This window comes from Euprymna scolopes, chromosome 4 (assembly GCF_053919585.1).
Source record: "Euprymna scolopes isolate OS-2025 chromosome 4, ASM5391958v1, whole genome shotgun sequence".
Classification (NCBI taxonomy): domain Eukaryota; kingdom Metazoa; phylum Mollusca; class Cephalopoda; order Sepiida; family Sepiolidae; genus Euprymna; species Euprymna scolopes.
In genome coordinates, this window is record NC_136485.1 from 94,533,438 (window position 1) to 94,551,771 (window position 18,334).

The window sequence follows — 18,334 nt, forward strand, 5'->3', positions numbered from 1 at the left end:
TTTAAAATTATCATAGACTCTTGAAAATTCAGTATGTTATTGCTATACATCTTATAAGATGACTGACCAATTTTTATGCTTTCAGGTTAAAATGAACAGCAAGAACAGGAATTGGAATACACCTTACTAAAGCCTGATTGTCAGAGCTGGTGAATTTCAAAAATGCAATCTGAATGTGAGGACACTTTAGAAGAATGATATGCAATAAAATTCTGTTTTAAACTTGGAAAAAAATGCTACAGAAGCATGTAATGCTTCAGACTGCTTTTGGACCACCTTGCATGAATTGAGCTTCAGCTTTTGAGTGGCATGAGAGATTCAAGGAAGGCAGGGAGTCTGTGAAGGATGATGAGAGGTGTGAGAGAAGTAAGGAAGTCGGAACACCAGTTGATTGTCCAAATCAAGAATTTCATAAATAAAGGCCGTTGTGTCTATAGAGACAATAAGTGCACAGTTTGATGTCAGTGTGGGAACTGTGCATACAGTTATTCACAAGGAACTGAAGATGCAGAAGATTTGCGTAAAATTTGTCCTAACGGTGTTCCATTATTGTTAGAGACTATTCGACCAAGATGGGCATCAGGACAGTTCTTCACCCTCCCTATAGTCCAAACCTTGCTCCATGTGACTTTTGGTTATTCCTTAAGCTCAAGGAAAATTTTAGAGGTTGTTGTTATAAGACAATTGAGAAGAAAGAGGCTCTGATGTGGATCATTGACATGCTTGCAGAAGATGACTCCCATGGGGCCTTCTAGAAGTGTTGGAACGATGCAAACAAGTGCATTGCAGCCAGAGGAAATTACTCTGAAGGGGACTAGAGTTCTATATGTTACTAAAAATAAAAGTACCCATACAAAAAAGGTCTGGAAACTTATTTGAGGCACTTCATACTTCCGGCATGTTATTGTCAATATTTAATTATTTTTTTCACATATTTAAATTACATTTGTTTGTATCTAATCAGTAATTTATTTCAATAAAATATACATTATCTAAACTAGAAAAAAAAATTATATATGTAAATACTGATGAAGAATGCTTTCTTTTCAGTTCGCACATTGTCGCAATTTACTGTACAATTCCTCAACATGAAAACTGAAAGATGAATTAATAATTTTCTTCGACAATGATTTAAAATAATGTTAATTAGATTTAAAGTAAAAAAAATAATGTTAATTAGATTTAAAGTAAAAAAAATAATGTTAATTTGATTTAAAGTAAAAAATAATGTTAATTTGATTTAAAGTAAAAAAAAAATGATGTTAATTTAATTTAAAGTAAGTAAGGATGAGAACAGAGGGGAATTTTTCATATTGTAATGGTAGCATAAAGTGGGAAATGTATCTTTCCAACTCATTGCTGAGCTGAACACAAAATGCAAATTTCTGTGCCCACATCTGTGTGATATATATATATATATATATATATATATATATATATATATATATATATATATATATATATATATATATAGAGAGAGAGAGAGAGAGTTAGAAAAGCATTTCATCCAAGGCATGAAAATTGTTAAACAAAATGTTTTTACTATAGACTTTAAAAATAAAGGTACAAGATTCAATTTGAAATTTATTTATCTTCAAAGTGCACTTTTATAAATTTTACAAAGTAAGGTATAAAAATTTAATTTAAATGGAATCAAAAAATTACCTTGGATTTATTTTATGTAATTTACAATTTTTTTTAAAAAAGTGCAACAAATTGCACTTTTTTAAAAAAAAATCATTGAAAATTTTATATCTATATCATTAATTGCCAGATGAAAGATAATGTTTTTAAATTGCAACAAAATGTAAATTACATAAAATAAATCCAAGGTAATTTTTTGATTCCATTTAAATTACATTTTTATACCTTACTTTGTAAAATTTATAAAAGTGAAGATAAATAAATTTCAAATTGAATCTTGTACCTTTATTTTTAAAGCCTATAGTAAAAACATTTTGTTTAACAATTTTCATGCCTTGGATGAAATGCTTTTCTAACTTGTATCTTATTTTTTTAAGATTATATATTAAAACTCTCCTTCTCTCTATTTCAGTTTGTATTTCTCCTCACACCAAAACTCATTTTTGCAGCCCCCTCTTTGTATTATTACAGGTCTGAATAATGAGAAAATCTGAATTTTTTTTTTAACAAAAACTTTAAAATAACTTTTTTGGATTAAATTTTTTAAACTTCTTTCAGAATAGAAAATCTTTAAAATTTGATAAGGAACATATTTCATATAGGTTCCATTAAAAAATATTCAGTACATAACGAGAAAAATTGAGATGAAAATTTCAAAAGGACTGTATAACTGGTTACGATCAATAGTAGTCCTCGCCCCAGCGAAAGTCTTTGTTATTGTTATTCTTTAAAACATTTTGTGTCCTGCTCTTTCGCACAAAGAGAGAGAGAGAGAGAGAGAAAGACATCCGGGGAGATCACCACTGGCAGCCTCATGTTGTCAGAGACAAACAACTCATACCTATTCATGCCCCATGACCACGGGATGAATTGTTGTGGTCATTTTTATGTACAATAGAAAATTTGTGTGATTTCTTGGCTGAAATTAGCATTTTTTTTTTTCTTGTTAATATTCCTTTTCTGTTAAAAATGTGTCGCCTTTATTTTTCTTCTCTGGTCAGAGTTCATTCACATTTACTTGAATGAAACCCATAGATTTAATGTACTTGTCAAACATTTATTATACCCAAATATGAAATGTTGTATTGACCAATTAGATTAGGGTAATTTTTTTTTATGAATTTTGTTTCAATAAAACATAACTATACTTTTTACTTCAAGAAAAATTACTTCTAACGAATAAAAGTAAAATCTTTTCATTTTCAGGATTCCAAATCTTAAGAACCAAACTGCTAGTCAATTAGCACGATCATGTGGCTTCCAGAATTGTGCCACATATCTAGAAGAAGCATCAAGTGTAACTCTGTCTCATCCTTTCAATGTGGAAATGGAAGATAACCAGCAAGCACCACCATCTGACAACATTAACCAACCATCAATGACAGACATCCTTATGGATCATGGTGTCATGCAGAACTCAAAACTTGTTGGTGGCCGTAAAAGGTCACGAGAAGATCTTGAAGAGGGAAACTATAAAAAACCTCGCCAAATTGGTAAGTTGGAAACAGTTTTTAGTGCAAAAAGGATGGTACCTGTTTATGTATTCCCATGTAAATATGGAATAGTTCATTTAAATGACTTGTTATTCAAAAGACATTCTAGCTGATTTAATTATAATCAATTATATTAAATATATTTTTATAAATAAATTCAAAATACATTCTAATAGTATCATAACAATGCTTTGGATAATCACAATTTTCAAAGTAGTTCTACTAAAATTGTCATATTTTTAAAACCAAACCACTTCAAGTCCTCAAAATGCCACCATTTTGTTTGGAAATGAATATCCTTTCACCTGCTTTAATAAATAATAATCTGCATAATATATTTGAAGAAAGAAAAGTAATGATAAAAATGTTGATGCTATGAAACAGCCATTTTGCATTTATTTTTTATTTCTACAGTGCATAAACACTCAGTACCAATCCCCTATGAGGAATTTTGCCATTAAATTTGGAAAACAATCAGAAAAAACATCAATCTTATTGTTGGAGTTCAAAATAAGCTGGTCTATTCCTTTTCTTGTTGTCTTAAAAAATAAGCTGGTCTATTCCTTTTCTTGTTGTCTTAAAAAATAAGCTGGTCTATTCCTTTTCTTGTTGTCTTAAAAAATAATTTAAACATGGTGTGTGTTGAAATAGAACCTCTTTCACTTGTTTCAATGCACTGAGTAACCATCTGTCTTGTAACGTCACCTGTTTACTGTTTGTCTAGCAAAAACTCCTCCACTCCTCCAAGCAGCCTTCTTTATATTCACCCACATGAATCTCGCGAGATCATATAAGACTATTTCTGTTAAATATCTTAGACACGATCTTGGTTTTTCTTTTCCCTGTCCAATGCGCATGACAGGCAGACACGTGGGCGCTTCACAGGTAGGCCGTTTGTATGTTCGTTTCTATTTTTCCCATATCCTCCCCTGATCTCATGATCACAAAGATGGCAGGGAGGTGGCGCTCTTTTCCGTCGGGTGCTTCTTCGAAGGGGGACTGTGCAGGCTTCTTGTTCATTTGTGCTCTCATCCGCAGTCTGAGGTTCGAAGAACACTGCCTCTGAGAGGCTACTAATATCAGATTCGCTGCTTGATGAAGATGAGGATGGTGCAAACCAGAGCAATTGCCCACTAGTCTCAGACCCAGAGTCGCTCCCGTCATCCAGTGGTGGTTGCAACTGTGTCGCCAGCCTCAGGTCCCTAACATAACTGACATCGGTCACTCAGCCCCATGCACTGGCTTCCTGGCGGCTTCACCTAGACAGGATCCCCTAGTGCATACAACCCCCGTTCCTCCTCGTTGGCCACTTCTCTGTTGGAGTAGATTCCCCTTTTCTCGGATTCGGTGTTGGTAGATTGCATTTGCAGGCGCTGTTCCATCCTTCTGTGTGATGTTGTACCAATATACAGCAGCTGAGACGGTGCACTGCTTTCTGGCCACAATTCTTTAGATGCTTCGATGGCTCCCCTCAGCAATACCGTTACCAGATGGAACATTCGCAGTCGCACTCCTTCAGGAACTGCCTGACCTACCGGCTGTAGACGGTTGGATCATTATCCGTCAGCACCTCTTTGGGCGCGCCTTTTTCACAGAACAAAGATGACAGCTGGCGAATAATGTAGGAGGAGTCCTGGCGCCCAAGTGGTTTCCAGACCGCGAAGCGCGTAAGTCTACAATTGATGAGGGTGATGAAATGATTGCCACCGTAATGTGTGATATCCATGTCCACTTGCTGCTACATGCCACTCACTCCCAATTGCCCTTTTTTCCACTGTATCGGAGCCGGGTCGATTGATTGACATGCCTCGCAACTTTCCACTGCTCTCTTGACATCTGCCTTCCTTACTTCTGGGTCAACCATCTTGGCAAAATATAGTGTCCGCTTAACCACTGGTTGTCTGCATTGCTGATGAATCTCACTGATACGATCTGCATCCATATTACACGCAACGGCTGCACATGGCTGTTGCAGTGTTTCAGAACCTCCCTGGGTAACAGCCAGCAGCCACTGTTGTGGTACTCATATCAGTGCATCTGCTCTGTTGCTTGCAGACCTGATCAACGTTACGTCTACAGTCAGGTTGTACTCTTTGATTGTATCGACCAGGGCGGCGAGCCGCCTTCATGTTAACATCTCACTCACAGCCCGTGTGGTTAGTCATGCTCTTCCAGTCAATGCATCGGTTATCCATCAATGAGTGTATGCAGAGTCCGTGATAATATCTAGTATCCTGGCTTTCCACTGAAGCGCTAGGGTAACTCCTTTCAATGTGGCATCAAGTTCGGTGAGGTTTATGTGCCTAGAATCATTCTCTGAATGAAGCCAACAGGCATCTTCGATAATGCCATCATCAACTGCAAGAGCAACTCCAAGGGCTAGTAAACTAGCATCCACCTAGACCGTGAACTCGTTCCCGTTAACGCACCAGTTCCCTCGCACAGGGTTGTCTTGAGTCACCTTGGCCACAGCTTTTGTCAGCATACTCAGGAGCGTGGCATCATGCACTTTATCGTCCCATCCCAATGATATGGATGTGGCACAATGTTTTATGGCCGCCACTGCCACCCTGAGCCAACCACACACAGGGAAGTGGCCCACCAGCTTTCCACAAACAGAAAAAAACGCTCCAACGAGTGATGTTGGATGGGACTTCCGGAACGTCACCACCTCTCCTCCAGTAGAGCCCTTCCTTGCTACTGCTCACACGCAGACCCAGTACTTTTGCCCTGTTTTGCAGACACTCCGGTTCTTTGCATGTCAGTCTGAAGGTCTCTTTGACTAACTAGGCAGACATGAGGCTCTCATTTACAAAGATATTGTCTATGTAAGACGATGTTGCCTGGCGCCCAGCCTCATCCTGTTGCCAGATCGCGTGCATAATTGCCGTCATAATGCCTGGTGCCATATTGAGACCAAAACCTAGCCTGGTCAAACAATAGCAAGTTTCTTTAACTTCCACAGTCTGAAATGGCCACAGCACTTTTTCAATTTGTATCTGCAGGTAGGCCCTGCGCAGGTCCAGAATTGCCACGTCCGACCTTTGCTGCTGCCTTCCCTTAATTTGAGCGCACAAACATCCGCTCATGCCATGTATGGGTCGACATGTTCATTAAGCTCACAGTATTCCATGTCAGGTCGGACCTTCTGTTTGCTATCTTGTAAGATGGCCATCAGAGGAATCAGTCCTCAAGGAGGCCCGAGCTCATCCTCTGGGTATGAAAGCAGTCAGCCATTGTTGATCCAAGTCTGCAGTTCTTCTTCATACTGCCCCCTGACCCTCATTGGAGGAGGGTACTGTGATAGTCAGTGGCATAAGGATAATTGTGGTTGATCGCCAGACCACTTCCAAGATGCTGTCCACGCGTTGGTTTCCCTGCCATACTCTGCATGAAAGTCAGGCTCGTTCAGGGTTATCGTGGCGCAAGCATGTTTCTCATGTCGGAAGAACTCTATCTTGCAGGTGCAGTCCACAGTGATTCCACCCAGCTGTGTAATCAAATCCATCCCTAGAAGTAGGTTGTACCCAACCTGCTCCCCGTCCACCACCAGGGCCTGCACGGCTACTGCAGACTCATCACCAATGCTTGTGCTGATGATGCTCACCCCACAAGAGGCCAGTGACCCTCCACCCACAATTAGCACTGGAATTCTCTCCTTGTACCAAGTGTCGCAACATGCCTTGGGCACCAGGGTCTGGGTGCACCCAGTGTCTACAAGGGCAAGGCATTCACGTCCATTAACGTGCACGCTCACTGTGGGCAGCGCCTTGTTCAGTGACGATCTGAGGAGAAGACTGGCGCTGTAGCTTCCTCCCCTTGCCCATTTCCCGGACAGGCATGGGCCAGGTGTCCCTGATTTTTACTTGTTTTTACACTGAGGCTCGCTAAGCCTTGGAGTCAGTGAGCATGATGAGATTGAGCCCACCACACTTATAGCAGCTTGTAACTGTGTCCAAGTCCTGAGATCCACCCTGTGATGGATGCACGGCTGCCACGTGGTCTACAGTCTCTGGGCTCTTTTTTAGTATCACCTGTGCCCACGCTAATACTTCCGAGATGTCCATCTCATCTACTTGGGATGAGGCTCGGAGCAGGTCTTTCACACTAGTGAGCAATGCTGCAATAAATGCGCACACCAGGCCTTTGTCTGACATTCCTCCGAACAGGACTGCAAGCTTCTTCAATTCTGCCAGATAAACATCAATGGTCTCCCCAGAATGTAACTTGCATGCCATAAACTTCTTCTATGCAGCAACCGGATCTAGTGCAAACGCTGTGTAGAGGGCGTTTTTGATGCAGGTGAAATCTGCCTTCTTTTCATCCATTAGCTGCTGGTATACAGCATATGCACCCCCAGCGAAGCGCATTGGGACCACGCATTTCAGACACTTCACACTGCTGAGCTGGCATATCAATTCTGCCTTTTCCACCCATTCCTTTACTGACTGCTCAGCGCTGCTGCCATCAAACAGTGGAATCAGCTTAGGATCAAATCCTGACGTCATGCCGAAATAGCTTGTTGAAATAGAACCTCCATCGTTCGTTCCAATGCACTGAGTAACCGTTTGTCTTGTAATGTCACCTGTTCACCGTCTGTCTAGCAAAAACTCCTTCCAAGCAACCTGCTTTATATTACATTCACCCACGTGAATCTCGCAAAATCACATAAGATTTTCTGTTAAATATCGCAGACGCCATCTTGGTTTCTCTTTTTCCTGTCCAACGCGTATGACAGACAGACACATGGGCGCTTCACAGCTTCATTTATATGTCCATTTTTATTTTTCCCACATTTTTATCCAAATATTTTTCATTTTGCCTTCTTTCTTTGAGAAGGGGTTAGTTTATTGCTAATCGCCTTAGGCTCCCTTACCAGAGAATGTTGAAAGGTCTGCCCAGGCATTTTTGCAGGTCAGTGCCCTCGTTTGGGGCAGTGATTTCTCAATCCTACTTTTCGACCCTGGTGTCATAGTTCTTGCAATGAAAGAGAACTAAATAACTCTCCTCTCCAGCAAATACTAAGTAAATTGATGTCTTTATTATTTTTATGCATTAAAATGATAAGTCTATGGTAATTTATTTTTTAATACCATTGCTTTGTATATAGATTGTAACCTGTTTTCGGCGAAAGTAAACAAATTGACTCGTAGCATTCATAATATGTTAGCAGCAGCTGTGTGTTGTTGTCGGCTTTTGAAATTGAGTTTTATGAAAAAAAAAAAAAATTTGTTTAAAATTAATACGGTTTGGGATTCTTTTATAAAATCTCCTTCAAGAAATATTGGTTTTCAAATATTCTTAACTGTTAAACTTATGACTTTATAGCTGCCAATTAAAAAAAAACTAAATAATATTCTGTTTTTTTAGGTGTGAATATGCTAAAAAACTTTGTGGGGAAAAATGACAAGAAAAATAATTTAAAATTTAGAGTAGAGAGGAACCATTTTTATATTTAATACACAATGATCCCCCCTATTTCTCAACAGCAAATTATTAGAGTAAATTATTTTGATATAACTTTTCAAATTGAAAAAAAAAAAAATATATATATATATATATATATATATATATACTATGTATCTATGTATATTAGGTTGGTGCAAAAAAAATGTATATATGCATTAAAAGACAACATTATTTTTGCACCAACCTAATCTATAAAATTATGTTACCACTAAATCTGGGTTCAAATGACAAGCATACCTCTTAAAAGTGCCTCCTTTGAACCTGTTGTACCTTTAACCTTAAATTTGAGTATCAAGCCCCCACCATGCAAACCATCTTAAAATCACAAGTATTCATTTTAAAAAAGACCCCACACCATCTAAAAAAATGCACACGATTTTTCTCTCATAGAAAAATAAATTAATTGCTCTAAAAAGCTAGAATGCCCTGGATTATTTTACTTAAAATTTGTATGTGAAACTAATCCCCCAGTCTAAAATAATTGTTTTTATTTTTTCTTTCTGCCAAGTTTTTAGGTTGGTCACACATAATTGCCACTGACCATACCACTCACCCGAAGTCCGAGTTGCAAGCCGCCTTTGACTTCTACAAAGGCCCTCTTAAAAACAGCCATAATTGTCATAAAAAACATTAGAATTTATTTCCCATAGAAAACAACGGTTAACTGCCCTAAAACATTAGAATGACCCTAAAATCTAAGATTACTTTACATGAAATTTTTATATTAAATTCTTATTTTTATCAGAGAGTTCATATGAGCTCTCTGAAAAACTTGGAAGAAATAAAAAAAGCAACAAAAATATAAATTTAATATAAAAATTTAATGTAAAATAATCTTAGGGATAAAAAAGAAAATCACATTTGGGGGAGTTAAGTGGAGTTGATTTAGCAGGTGTTAGTGTACAATAAATAAAAGAAATCTTGCAACATTTTCATTTCTAACAACCTTAGCATTAGACTTCAGTTTCTTGTACATAAAATGCATTGCAATTTAACTTGAATTTTCTAAAAAATTTTGCTGAATAGATGGAATTTTATATGCATTTTAGGTTTTTAGTCTGTGAAAACAGAAAAGTATTCTATGCTGTAAATCTGAGAGTATACCTAGGCAACAAATCTCGTACTATTCAAGGTCTGACATTGTAGTCTTTTTTGTAAAGACCCATTGAGAGTGGCACTACCAAATAGATCATTAACTGAAAATAAAACCTATCTCATTTTCATTGCCATTTTCCATTGCTAACAATGTTCTGAATTAATTGCTTCCTTAAAGCTTTTTCACATATTATCCATGGAATAGCAATAGTTGACTTGATAGTCTCCCAAATTGTGGGCCACAAAAAATTCAGGTTCTCTTCTACTTTTTGGGGGAGTAATGTTCTGAGGAATTTTCAACTTTAACATCAGCATCATCGCTGTCATCACCTTGTTCTTATCAGCATAGACTTAATTGTCGTCACTTGATTCATGAATTTGGAGAAATATCAATAATTCATCCTCTTCATATAATGGATTTTCGTTCTTGAAATTAAATGTCTCTGTGAATTTTACACATTGGATTTTTTTTTTTTTTTATCTAGAAAAAATAGTAATTAGGTTGGGCTGTTTTTGTCATACCCAAGGAATATACCTCGACCAGTTTTGATATTTAATTTACTTTTCTAATCTAAGCAAGTTGAATCAAATACATGCATTCTGTTTAAATTTTTTTTTTTTTTTTTTTTTTTACTGTAGAAAGCTTCATATGGGTTTTTGGATAGTCTTTTGTTAAAGGACCAGTTGTGTATATATGCAGCAGTCATATGTGCATACGTCCAGAGGATTTGGGGGAGTTTTGATTTTGCCATTTCAAAAAATGTCCGCCATGATCTTTAAACAGTTCAGTTTTGGTGAGGCCGATTTTTCATGTTTGATATAATGGTTAATTAATAAAAGTTCAGTCTTTTAGTGAATTCAGCTAAGTATTTTTTAGTTGCTAGCAAGATATCAGATTTGTTCTTTTAAGAAATGGACCATTATTAAACCGGAATAATCGTCAATGCATACCTGAAAGTTTCTCTACCCAGAAGTTCCACAGGACCATTCAAGTCATAATGCACCAGTGATAGGATTTTAGTGGCCTTCTTGTCTGGCATCTTGTTTTGGTACAAACATCAGTTTGCATACAAACATTGCAGTTTGTCAAGTTCTTAGAAGTTTTTATTTTCATTCCATCAATCACATTCGGCAAATTTTGGATATCTGGAATATTGCAGTGCCCAAAAATTTTATGCCATGTTTGTAAATCATGGCAGGCGGTTTTTGATGGGACTACATGGTTTAATTAATATAATCTTCCATTTTCTTTAATATCGAATACATTTGGGTACACCAGTTTTGATTTATTGGGGCTAAAGTTTATATGTGCACCTTGTTTAATGGTGGCTTGTACAGAAAATATATTTTGTTTAAATTTTGGGATTAGAAGAGTTTTTTCCAGAATACAGAAACAAAGCTCATCTTTATTGTTCCTTAGTGAGATTTTAGCATCACATTTCTTCAAAATGATATTGTTTACTCGTCTGCCATTGGCTAGTTCTACAAAGTGACTCTAAGGATTAAAGTTGTGATCAAAATTGATAAAATCCAATTCCTTTATAATTACATGTGCTGTTGCTCCATAATCGACAAGAAAGTTTTTACCGCTTGTTGAAATGTCAAACGTGCATGAAAAGAAAAATGTATGTTCATTAACAGAGCTCTCTACATTTTTGATGGAGTCCCCTTTAAAATTTTTATATCTACATTGGAAACTCTTATGATTGGGTCACCCATAATAGCAAATAATGTTCGTCCTTTTCTTAGGAGAAAAATTATTTTTTGAAAAGTTGCGGTTTCTATTCAAGGTAAAGGTATAATTAAATTTTGGTGTTTTTAAGTGGGCATTTTTAAATTTTATAATATTTGTAGATTGTTTTTGTCAGTGATTATTTTCTCAGTTTCCTTGTAACTCTACTTTAAGTGCTACTTTGAATTGACTAAAAGTCATGGATTTTTTTTTCTGAGTTATCATACTTAAACCACCCGGCAGCCCTTTAAGAACCATGGAGATTAACAGACTGACAGACATTTTTATGAATTTGCTGTTTCAGCCCTTATAATATCTGTAATTGTCTTGGCTTCTGTACAATTTAGAGACGTCAATTTAGTATATAAAGAGATAATTTTGGGTTTTCCTTTCAATAAATAATGCTCTCTTAATATATTTAATGCTTTACAGCCATCGTCCAAGGGTTCTTGCATTACCAGAAATAGACTTTAGTCATTTAAGCACTAAGAATGCAACTGTCTTTGCAGAATTAGTATTAATTCTGCAATGACAGTTGCATTCTTTTCAATAAACTCAGGGTCGTTTCTGTTTTCAGGTTGTACCGGAATTACTTTGTGTAACTTTTGGATTCATAAATATCCTAAATATTTCATTTGCCACAATTAAAATTTTGATTTTGATCCATAGAAGTAAAGTCCACCGCTGGGCCCATAACCTCTTGAATTGGAAATAGCTATTCTGTATAATTCCTGGAGATGAAGAATTTTCAGTGGGTTCTCTACAGGTGCTGGACTTTATGATTTTGCATGCAAAGAGCAAAAGATGCTTCTCGTGTTGACTCGAAAAAAATGATGTGCTGGAACGCTAAAAGATTCATTATTCAATTCTGGTTTCTGATTGGTTGCTAGCAGTACGTGGCTCAATTTGGTTCATTAGTTCCTAAAATTGGATTCTTCCATCTTGCACTGATCATACTGCCATAAAAAATATTGCAACAGATTTTAAAAATTTAAAAAGATTTTTTCTTAGGTAATCAAGCTACATTATATATGCCATTATTGAGATATTATAAGCAATTCCAATATTTTTCATGTGTATTGCTACATTCTAATAAATGTAATTTAATCAAAAAATAACTTTGGTAAATAAGTTATTTATTCTATGATTTTTATAAAAATTAAATTATTAAAAGAATTTGAAAGAAATGGTGAATAAACAGTGTAGTGACAAGAGATAATGTATTCATGTTACCATAATAGCACTTGTAGGAATTATAAAGACTATTACTGTATAGCATATCTGTGTTAGGCATGAACATACACGCACTATATTAGATATTTCTAACTGTGGAGAGGCATAGAAGTACACACAGTTGTTGTATGCCTACTGTAGAGAAGCACTGGCTCTCAAACCTAGAACTCTTCTGATACAAAATTAATACAAGTATGCAAATTCAGGTGCTGTTGGCGAGATCAAGGTGCCCTCACATAAAAAGATGGATTGTTTGTTAGACATGAGTCTTTCATTCTTGAACGATGTTGTAATACTCATCAGAGTAGCAAGTGTCCGCGTATTTGTGCATTGTGTGGATGTGCGGGCGAGCGGTGGCATGAAAAGGAGGCGTGAACTTGCCGCAGGGAAGTGTTGGGTGGGAAAAGAAAAAAAAAGATGGCGCCTCGTGTTTTATAAACTGTGGTCTCGCGAGATCACGAGAAAACAGAGGGCACACATGCAAATGAGAGGATGAAAAACTGCATAAAAAGCAAGCTTGAGTGAGAGGAAGGGACAGCGTCGTTTACAGTCACGAGGTTATTGTGTTACTATTGAGAGCGTTGGTGACGATTGAAGTTGAATTTGATACAAGCTACTTCGGCTATTGCTGTAAAAAATGACCGACTCAAAGTTTAATCTGAAACTGATTCCAGAGTTTGATGGGTCCACATCTGTTGTTGACTGGGTTGAGAGGATCGAGTTAACCTGCAATCTCTGTGAGGTAAAGAGAGTGCACACTGTGATTCCCCTGAGATTGGCTTGGGGAGGGGGGGGGGCTCAGTGTGTATCAGCAACTCAGTGCCACCAAGAAGGCTGATGTAACCGCTATAAAAAATGCGCTGTACAAGGCATTTGCAATGGATCCTTGCATGGCTTATGAAAGATTTGCCTCCAGGAAGCTCATTTCGGGAGAAAACGTGGATGTGTTCTTTGCAGAATTGAAGAAACTTGCTGTGCTGTTTGAGTGTCGGAGAGGACATTGGCATATGCCTTCCCACCTGTGTTAAGCAATTGTTGAGTCTTTACCAGTGTGTCTGCCAACGCCTATGGAGCACTTCATGGAACGCGCCCGGACTATCATTAGAGATGAGGAGGACCTGGGGGAACCAGTTGTGATGGCGACAAAGGTAGCCCAGAACGAGGCCGGGGAGATTCCCTGTCTGAGCCCCGCAACTAATGGAAGCTGTGGTTGGCGAGGTCATTTTGCGAGAAGCTGCACTAACAAAGGGTGGGGGCAACTGCGCTGTTTCCAATGTGACGGCATAGGGCACCTAGCCCAAAACTGTGCGGGAAACGCGTCAGGGGGCAGGATGTTAGCGCCGCCCTGCTCCCCAGACAAGATCTAAGTGACGTGCAACCTACGATAACTGTGTACGTGAACTGAGTGCCCTGCTCAGCTCTTCTCGACTCCAGCTGCTCACATACCATCATGAGTGCCAGATTGTGTCGGACCTGGACTAAAAGGAACATTAAAGTCACCACAATAGGCAGCGAGACACAAGTATGCTGTGGAGTTGGAACCGTGAAGGTCCACATGGACTATGGTGTGGCCGCGGAAATTAATGTGTTGGTGACACGAGGGGATTTGCTGGGGTTCGATGTACTGCTGAGCTACGATGCTATCAAGGCACTGGGGGGAGTGATCAATGAAAGAGACGGGAGCGTGCGTTTTTTTAAAAACCTGGTGTGTGCTGCAATCCACATTGATCGTCTTGACTTTAAGGTGGGCTATGACTATAGCCAGCAGGCCTGGACTGCATCATGGAAGTGGACCGAGGGAAGGGCACCAACTGAATAAAAAATTGCGTCACAGAATACCCTATACCTGATGAGGCTTATGATGAGCAAGAGCTTAAGGCATGGATCCGAGATGGATGGCTGAACCCCTACCCCGAGAAGCTTGGTCCGCCCAAGGTCTGATACCCTTAATGGCGATTATCCAACATAACAAGTCAAAAGTAAGACCAGTGCTGGATTATCGTGAGCTCAACCAGTACATTGAGGCTTACACTGCCGATGCTGACGTGTGCACCAGCAAACTGAGGGAATGGCGTCATAAGGGCTCCAGTGTGTCAATATTAGACCTGCGGAAGGCCTGTTTGCAGGTGTGAGTAGATGAGACACTGTGGCCGTTCCAGACAGTGTGGTTTCAGAGGTACTGCCTAACACGACTCAGCTTTGGTCTAAATGTGGCACCGCAGATCATGAAGACCATTGTGAATGTGGTGTTATCTCAAGAAAAAACCATTGAGGACGCAACATCAGCTTATATTGACAATGTGTACATCAATGAGGACATAAAAATCTGCATCGTGTGTCAGAGAAAAATTGGCTCAGTTTGGTCTGCAGTGCAAGAATCCTGAACATCTGAGGGATGGAACGTGCGTATTGGGATTAGACATCTGTGAGGAAGACAGCATCTTACGATGGAAGCGTGGCAGTGGGATTCAAATTGCTCACTTAAGAATTTTGCAATATAATTTGATTGCTTCATCTTTATCAAAAAAGAAAAAGATGCCATTTTCTTACTGTATTTTTTATAAATATTGTTTTTGAAAACATAAAGCAATGACAATGCACTTGTGTTATTTTTATTTAAAAATGCACAATGAATTATGTTTACTTTGTATTTTTAGGAAATGTTCAATTCTTATATGATTAACCTTGAAATGAGATTCGTTTTACTATGTTTTAAAATGTAAATAATGCATTTCTAAATCTAAAACATTACATATACGAAATGTGAGTGAATGGATTTGATCACATCCCAGGCATAAATCCTCCTTATTTTCGAGTAACGTTTGTTTCTCTACAGCTTGAGATCCTAGGTATAGCCTCCCCCTTATTTTCTTAGTGGGATGGGGGGGGGCGAAAGATGAAACCGCTTGAATTCTAAGAACAGATACTACACTTTGATCTTATTTATGTATTTTATTATTTTCAAAAATTTGGCCATACAATTTTGCAACTGCAACACACAAAAATTTTCAATAGCAAAATTAGGCACAAGGCCCTATAAGAAATAGGGAGGGGGAGGGTACAGGGTCTTTGTGACTAAAGTGACAAAAAGTGAATAATGAAGACTTTGGAGTCTTACTCTTGACTGGCAACATTTACCACAATACCTCATTCACTCTGTGGATCCTAATCTAACTAATAAAACTCCAGCGTTTTGAATAACTTTGACATATTTACAAAAAGAAAAAGGTGTCTGTGTGTTGTGTATGCATTTTTTTTTTTTTTTTTTTTTGTATAAAATATATAATATTTTGTGTGTATGTGCATGTGTGAGAAAATAAAGTTCAATCTCATTAGAAAAATAAAATAGTTTTTGAATTAAGAATAAAAATGTTCGTGGAGTGGGGAAAGCTAATCAAAAATGTTTATATCAAAAATAAAAGATAAATTCTACTGGGTTGTTAGTGAGGCCCGCCCCCCCCCCCCCTTTGTACTAATCTAGGTGACTAGACCCCCTCCCCACTGTTTTCCGGGGTACCGAAAACAAGCAGGGCGATCCCTAATGGGGATTGGAGAAGAAACCTTAATGGAAGTGGGAGAAAATAAAGCAATGGGTGGAGGGGGTTGGAAGGTGACCTCTGAGTAGGGGGATGACCGGGAATGTCAAAAAGCAAAGATGTGGCGTAAAGGGGATGGGCAGACTCAGAGGTTCTTTAATACCAAAAAATAAAATCAGGAACAGGATCTCATTTGTACCACCAGTCAAGAGTCTTCTTAAAATGACTTAACTAGAATCTAAGCGGGAGGGGTTCCGAAGGACCCAGCACCGCCCGTGCCATGCTTAAAGGGGAAACACGTATTGAAACTTGGCTCCTCGACGGATGCACAAACTAGTGCTGTGCACCAACTTCTTGTTGAATTCCACTCTAGGCAACTTCCTTCAATCGCATCTGATCTTTACCTTAAGCAAATGTTTAAAGTAAACGATCACATCCCGATCCGGAACAGATGTCCCTTCGCGGACCAACTTGAGGCGAGTGATCCAGATCACCATACACGCTATTGCTAGGATCGCCAGAAAAAACATTCTTTCCTCCCTGGGGAACAGCGGCTCTATGTTGTAAACGAAATATCCTATATCGAGATCGAGCAGCCACTCGCCATCGATGCGAGCCATTACATCTCCGACGTACTCCAATAGGGCCTGGATCCGGCTACAACTGAATAACGCATGCTCGACCGATTCAAGCTTGTGTTCGTCGCAGCGTGGACACCAAGCCCTCATTTGTTCTTTGTACTTGCTGAATTCGTCAAAGAGGGGCAGTGCTTTTCAGACCAGTCGCCAGGTCAGGGAGAATTCTGAGTTTGTCAGAAAATCCCGACCCGGCGCCCAACTCCATTGAGAGCGGATAACCTCCATCGACCAACCTAACCGCCTACAAAGAGGATCCTTTGCGGTACCCACCACTAACTCCCGATAAAGTCTCTTTCTAGGCTGTTCGAGGACACTGGTCCCTGGCAAAGCTCTAAGTGCACTCCAGCATTCGGCAAAGAACTTAGACTCCCCGCTCGGTTTACGACGACCTTCTACCGAGGTGTCGGGTTTGAGATTGGGAAACGAGTTCTCAACCGCAGCGACCCAAGGAGCGTTCTCCTCTAGCAAACGACCCAGGAAAGCCAATCTCTCAGCGTTTTTATGACACAAGAGACTGGGCTGACCCAGGCCTCCCTCGCTCGGACGTTGGACACAGACCTCTCTGCACACATAATGCTTACCCTCATCCCACAGAAGTGAGTCGAGGCGCTTTTGTAAGCGGGTTAGGCGTTGTGCAGGGAGAAGAAGTACAGACAATCGGTAAAGGATGAACGGAAAGACGTATGTAACACATGCCTCTGCCCGACCCTTCAAGGACAATTTCCTTCGAATCCAAGTCTTCACCGACGATTTGACCTTGCCATATACTTCCGACCAATTTTTCTCCAGCTGAAGTTCCGGTCCAAACCAGACACCAAGAATGCGGACCGGCCCATCGGTCCAGCTGAAGATACCTGGAAGCGAGTTTACCCCGGTCCAGGCCCCCAACCACAGGCCGACAGACTTGCTGCAGTTGAAGACGGCCCCTGTGACTTCTTCGTATCGAGCGGGCACCTCAACCACCGCTTGAACGTCCATGGGGCAAGACACGAACACGGTGACGTCATTGGCGAATGCAGAAACCCTGGCTCGTGTGCCTCCAGGTAAACAATTCCGCGCAGGACTGGTGTAGCCGCCTCGTCCCTTAACTTGCGAAGGAGGGGTTCCAACGCCTGGACATACAAAAGAGGTGACAGCGGACAACCCTAACGCACCAACCAGGAGACGGCGAATGACCCCGACAGCTTACCGTTGATCTGCACTGCTACCGTCAGTCTATCATGCAGGACAAAGATCCACTTGCGGAAGTCCGGATTAAATCCGGCGGCCTCTAACACAGATCCCAGGAACCGATGGTCGACCCTATCGAACGCCTTGGACTGATCCAAACTGATCAGCGCAGCTTCCGTGTCGTCTTTTATTCCCTCCATAATCAAGCGAATCAGATGAAGATTGTCTTGAATTGATCTCCCCTTCACAGCATAGCTCTGGTCTGGTTTGATCAAGTCAGCAATGACAACCTGCAAGCGATTCGCAAGAATCTTTGCCAAAATC

The 18,334-nt window shown here is 39.4% G+C and overlaps 1 protein-coding gene across 1 annotated transcript in view; it reads left to right on the forward strand.

The window, feature by feature from the left end:
- Positions 1–18,334, forward strand: part of LOC145268924 (uncharacterized) — a 156,935-nt gene that overhangs the window by 121,464 nt on the left and 17,137 nt on the right. Inside the window, exon 4 of the mRNA XM_080124589.1 lies at positions 2,851–3,137. Coding sequence (XP_079980715.1) covers positions 2,851–3,137 — 287 coding nt within the window. The remainder of the gene's footprint in view (positions 1–2,850; positions 3,138–18,334) is intronic.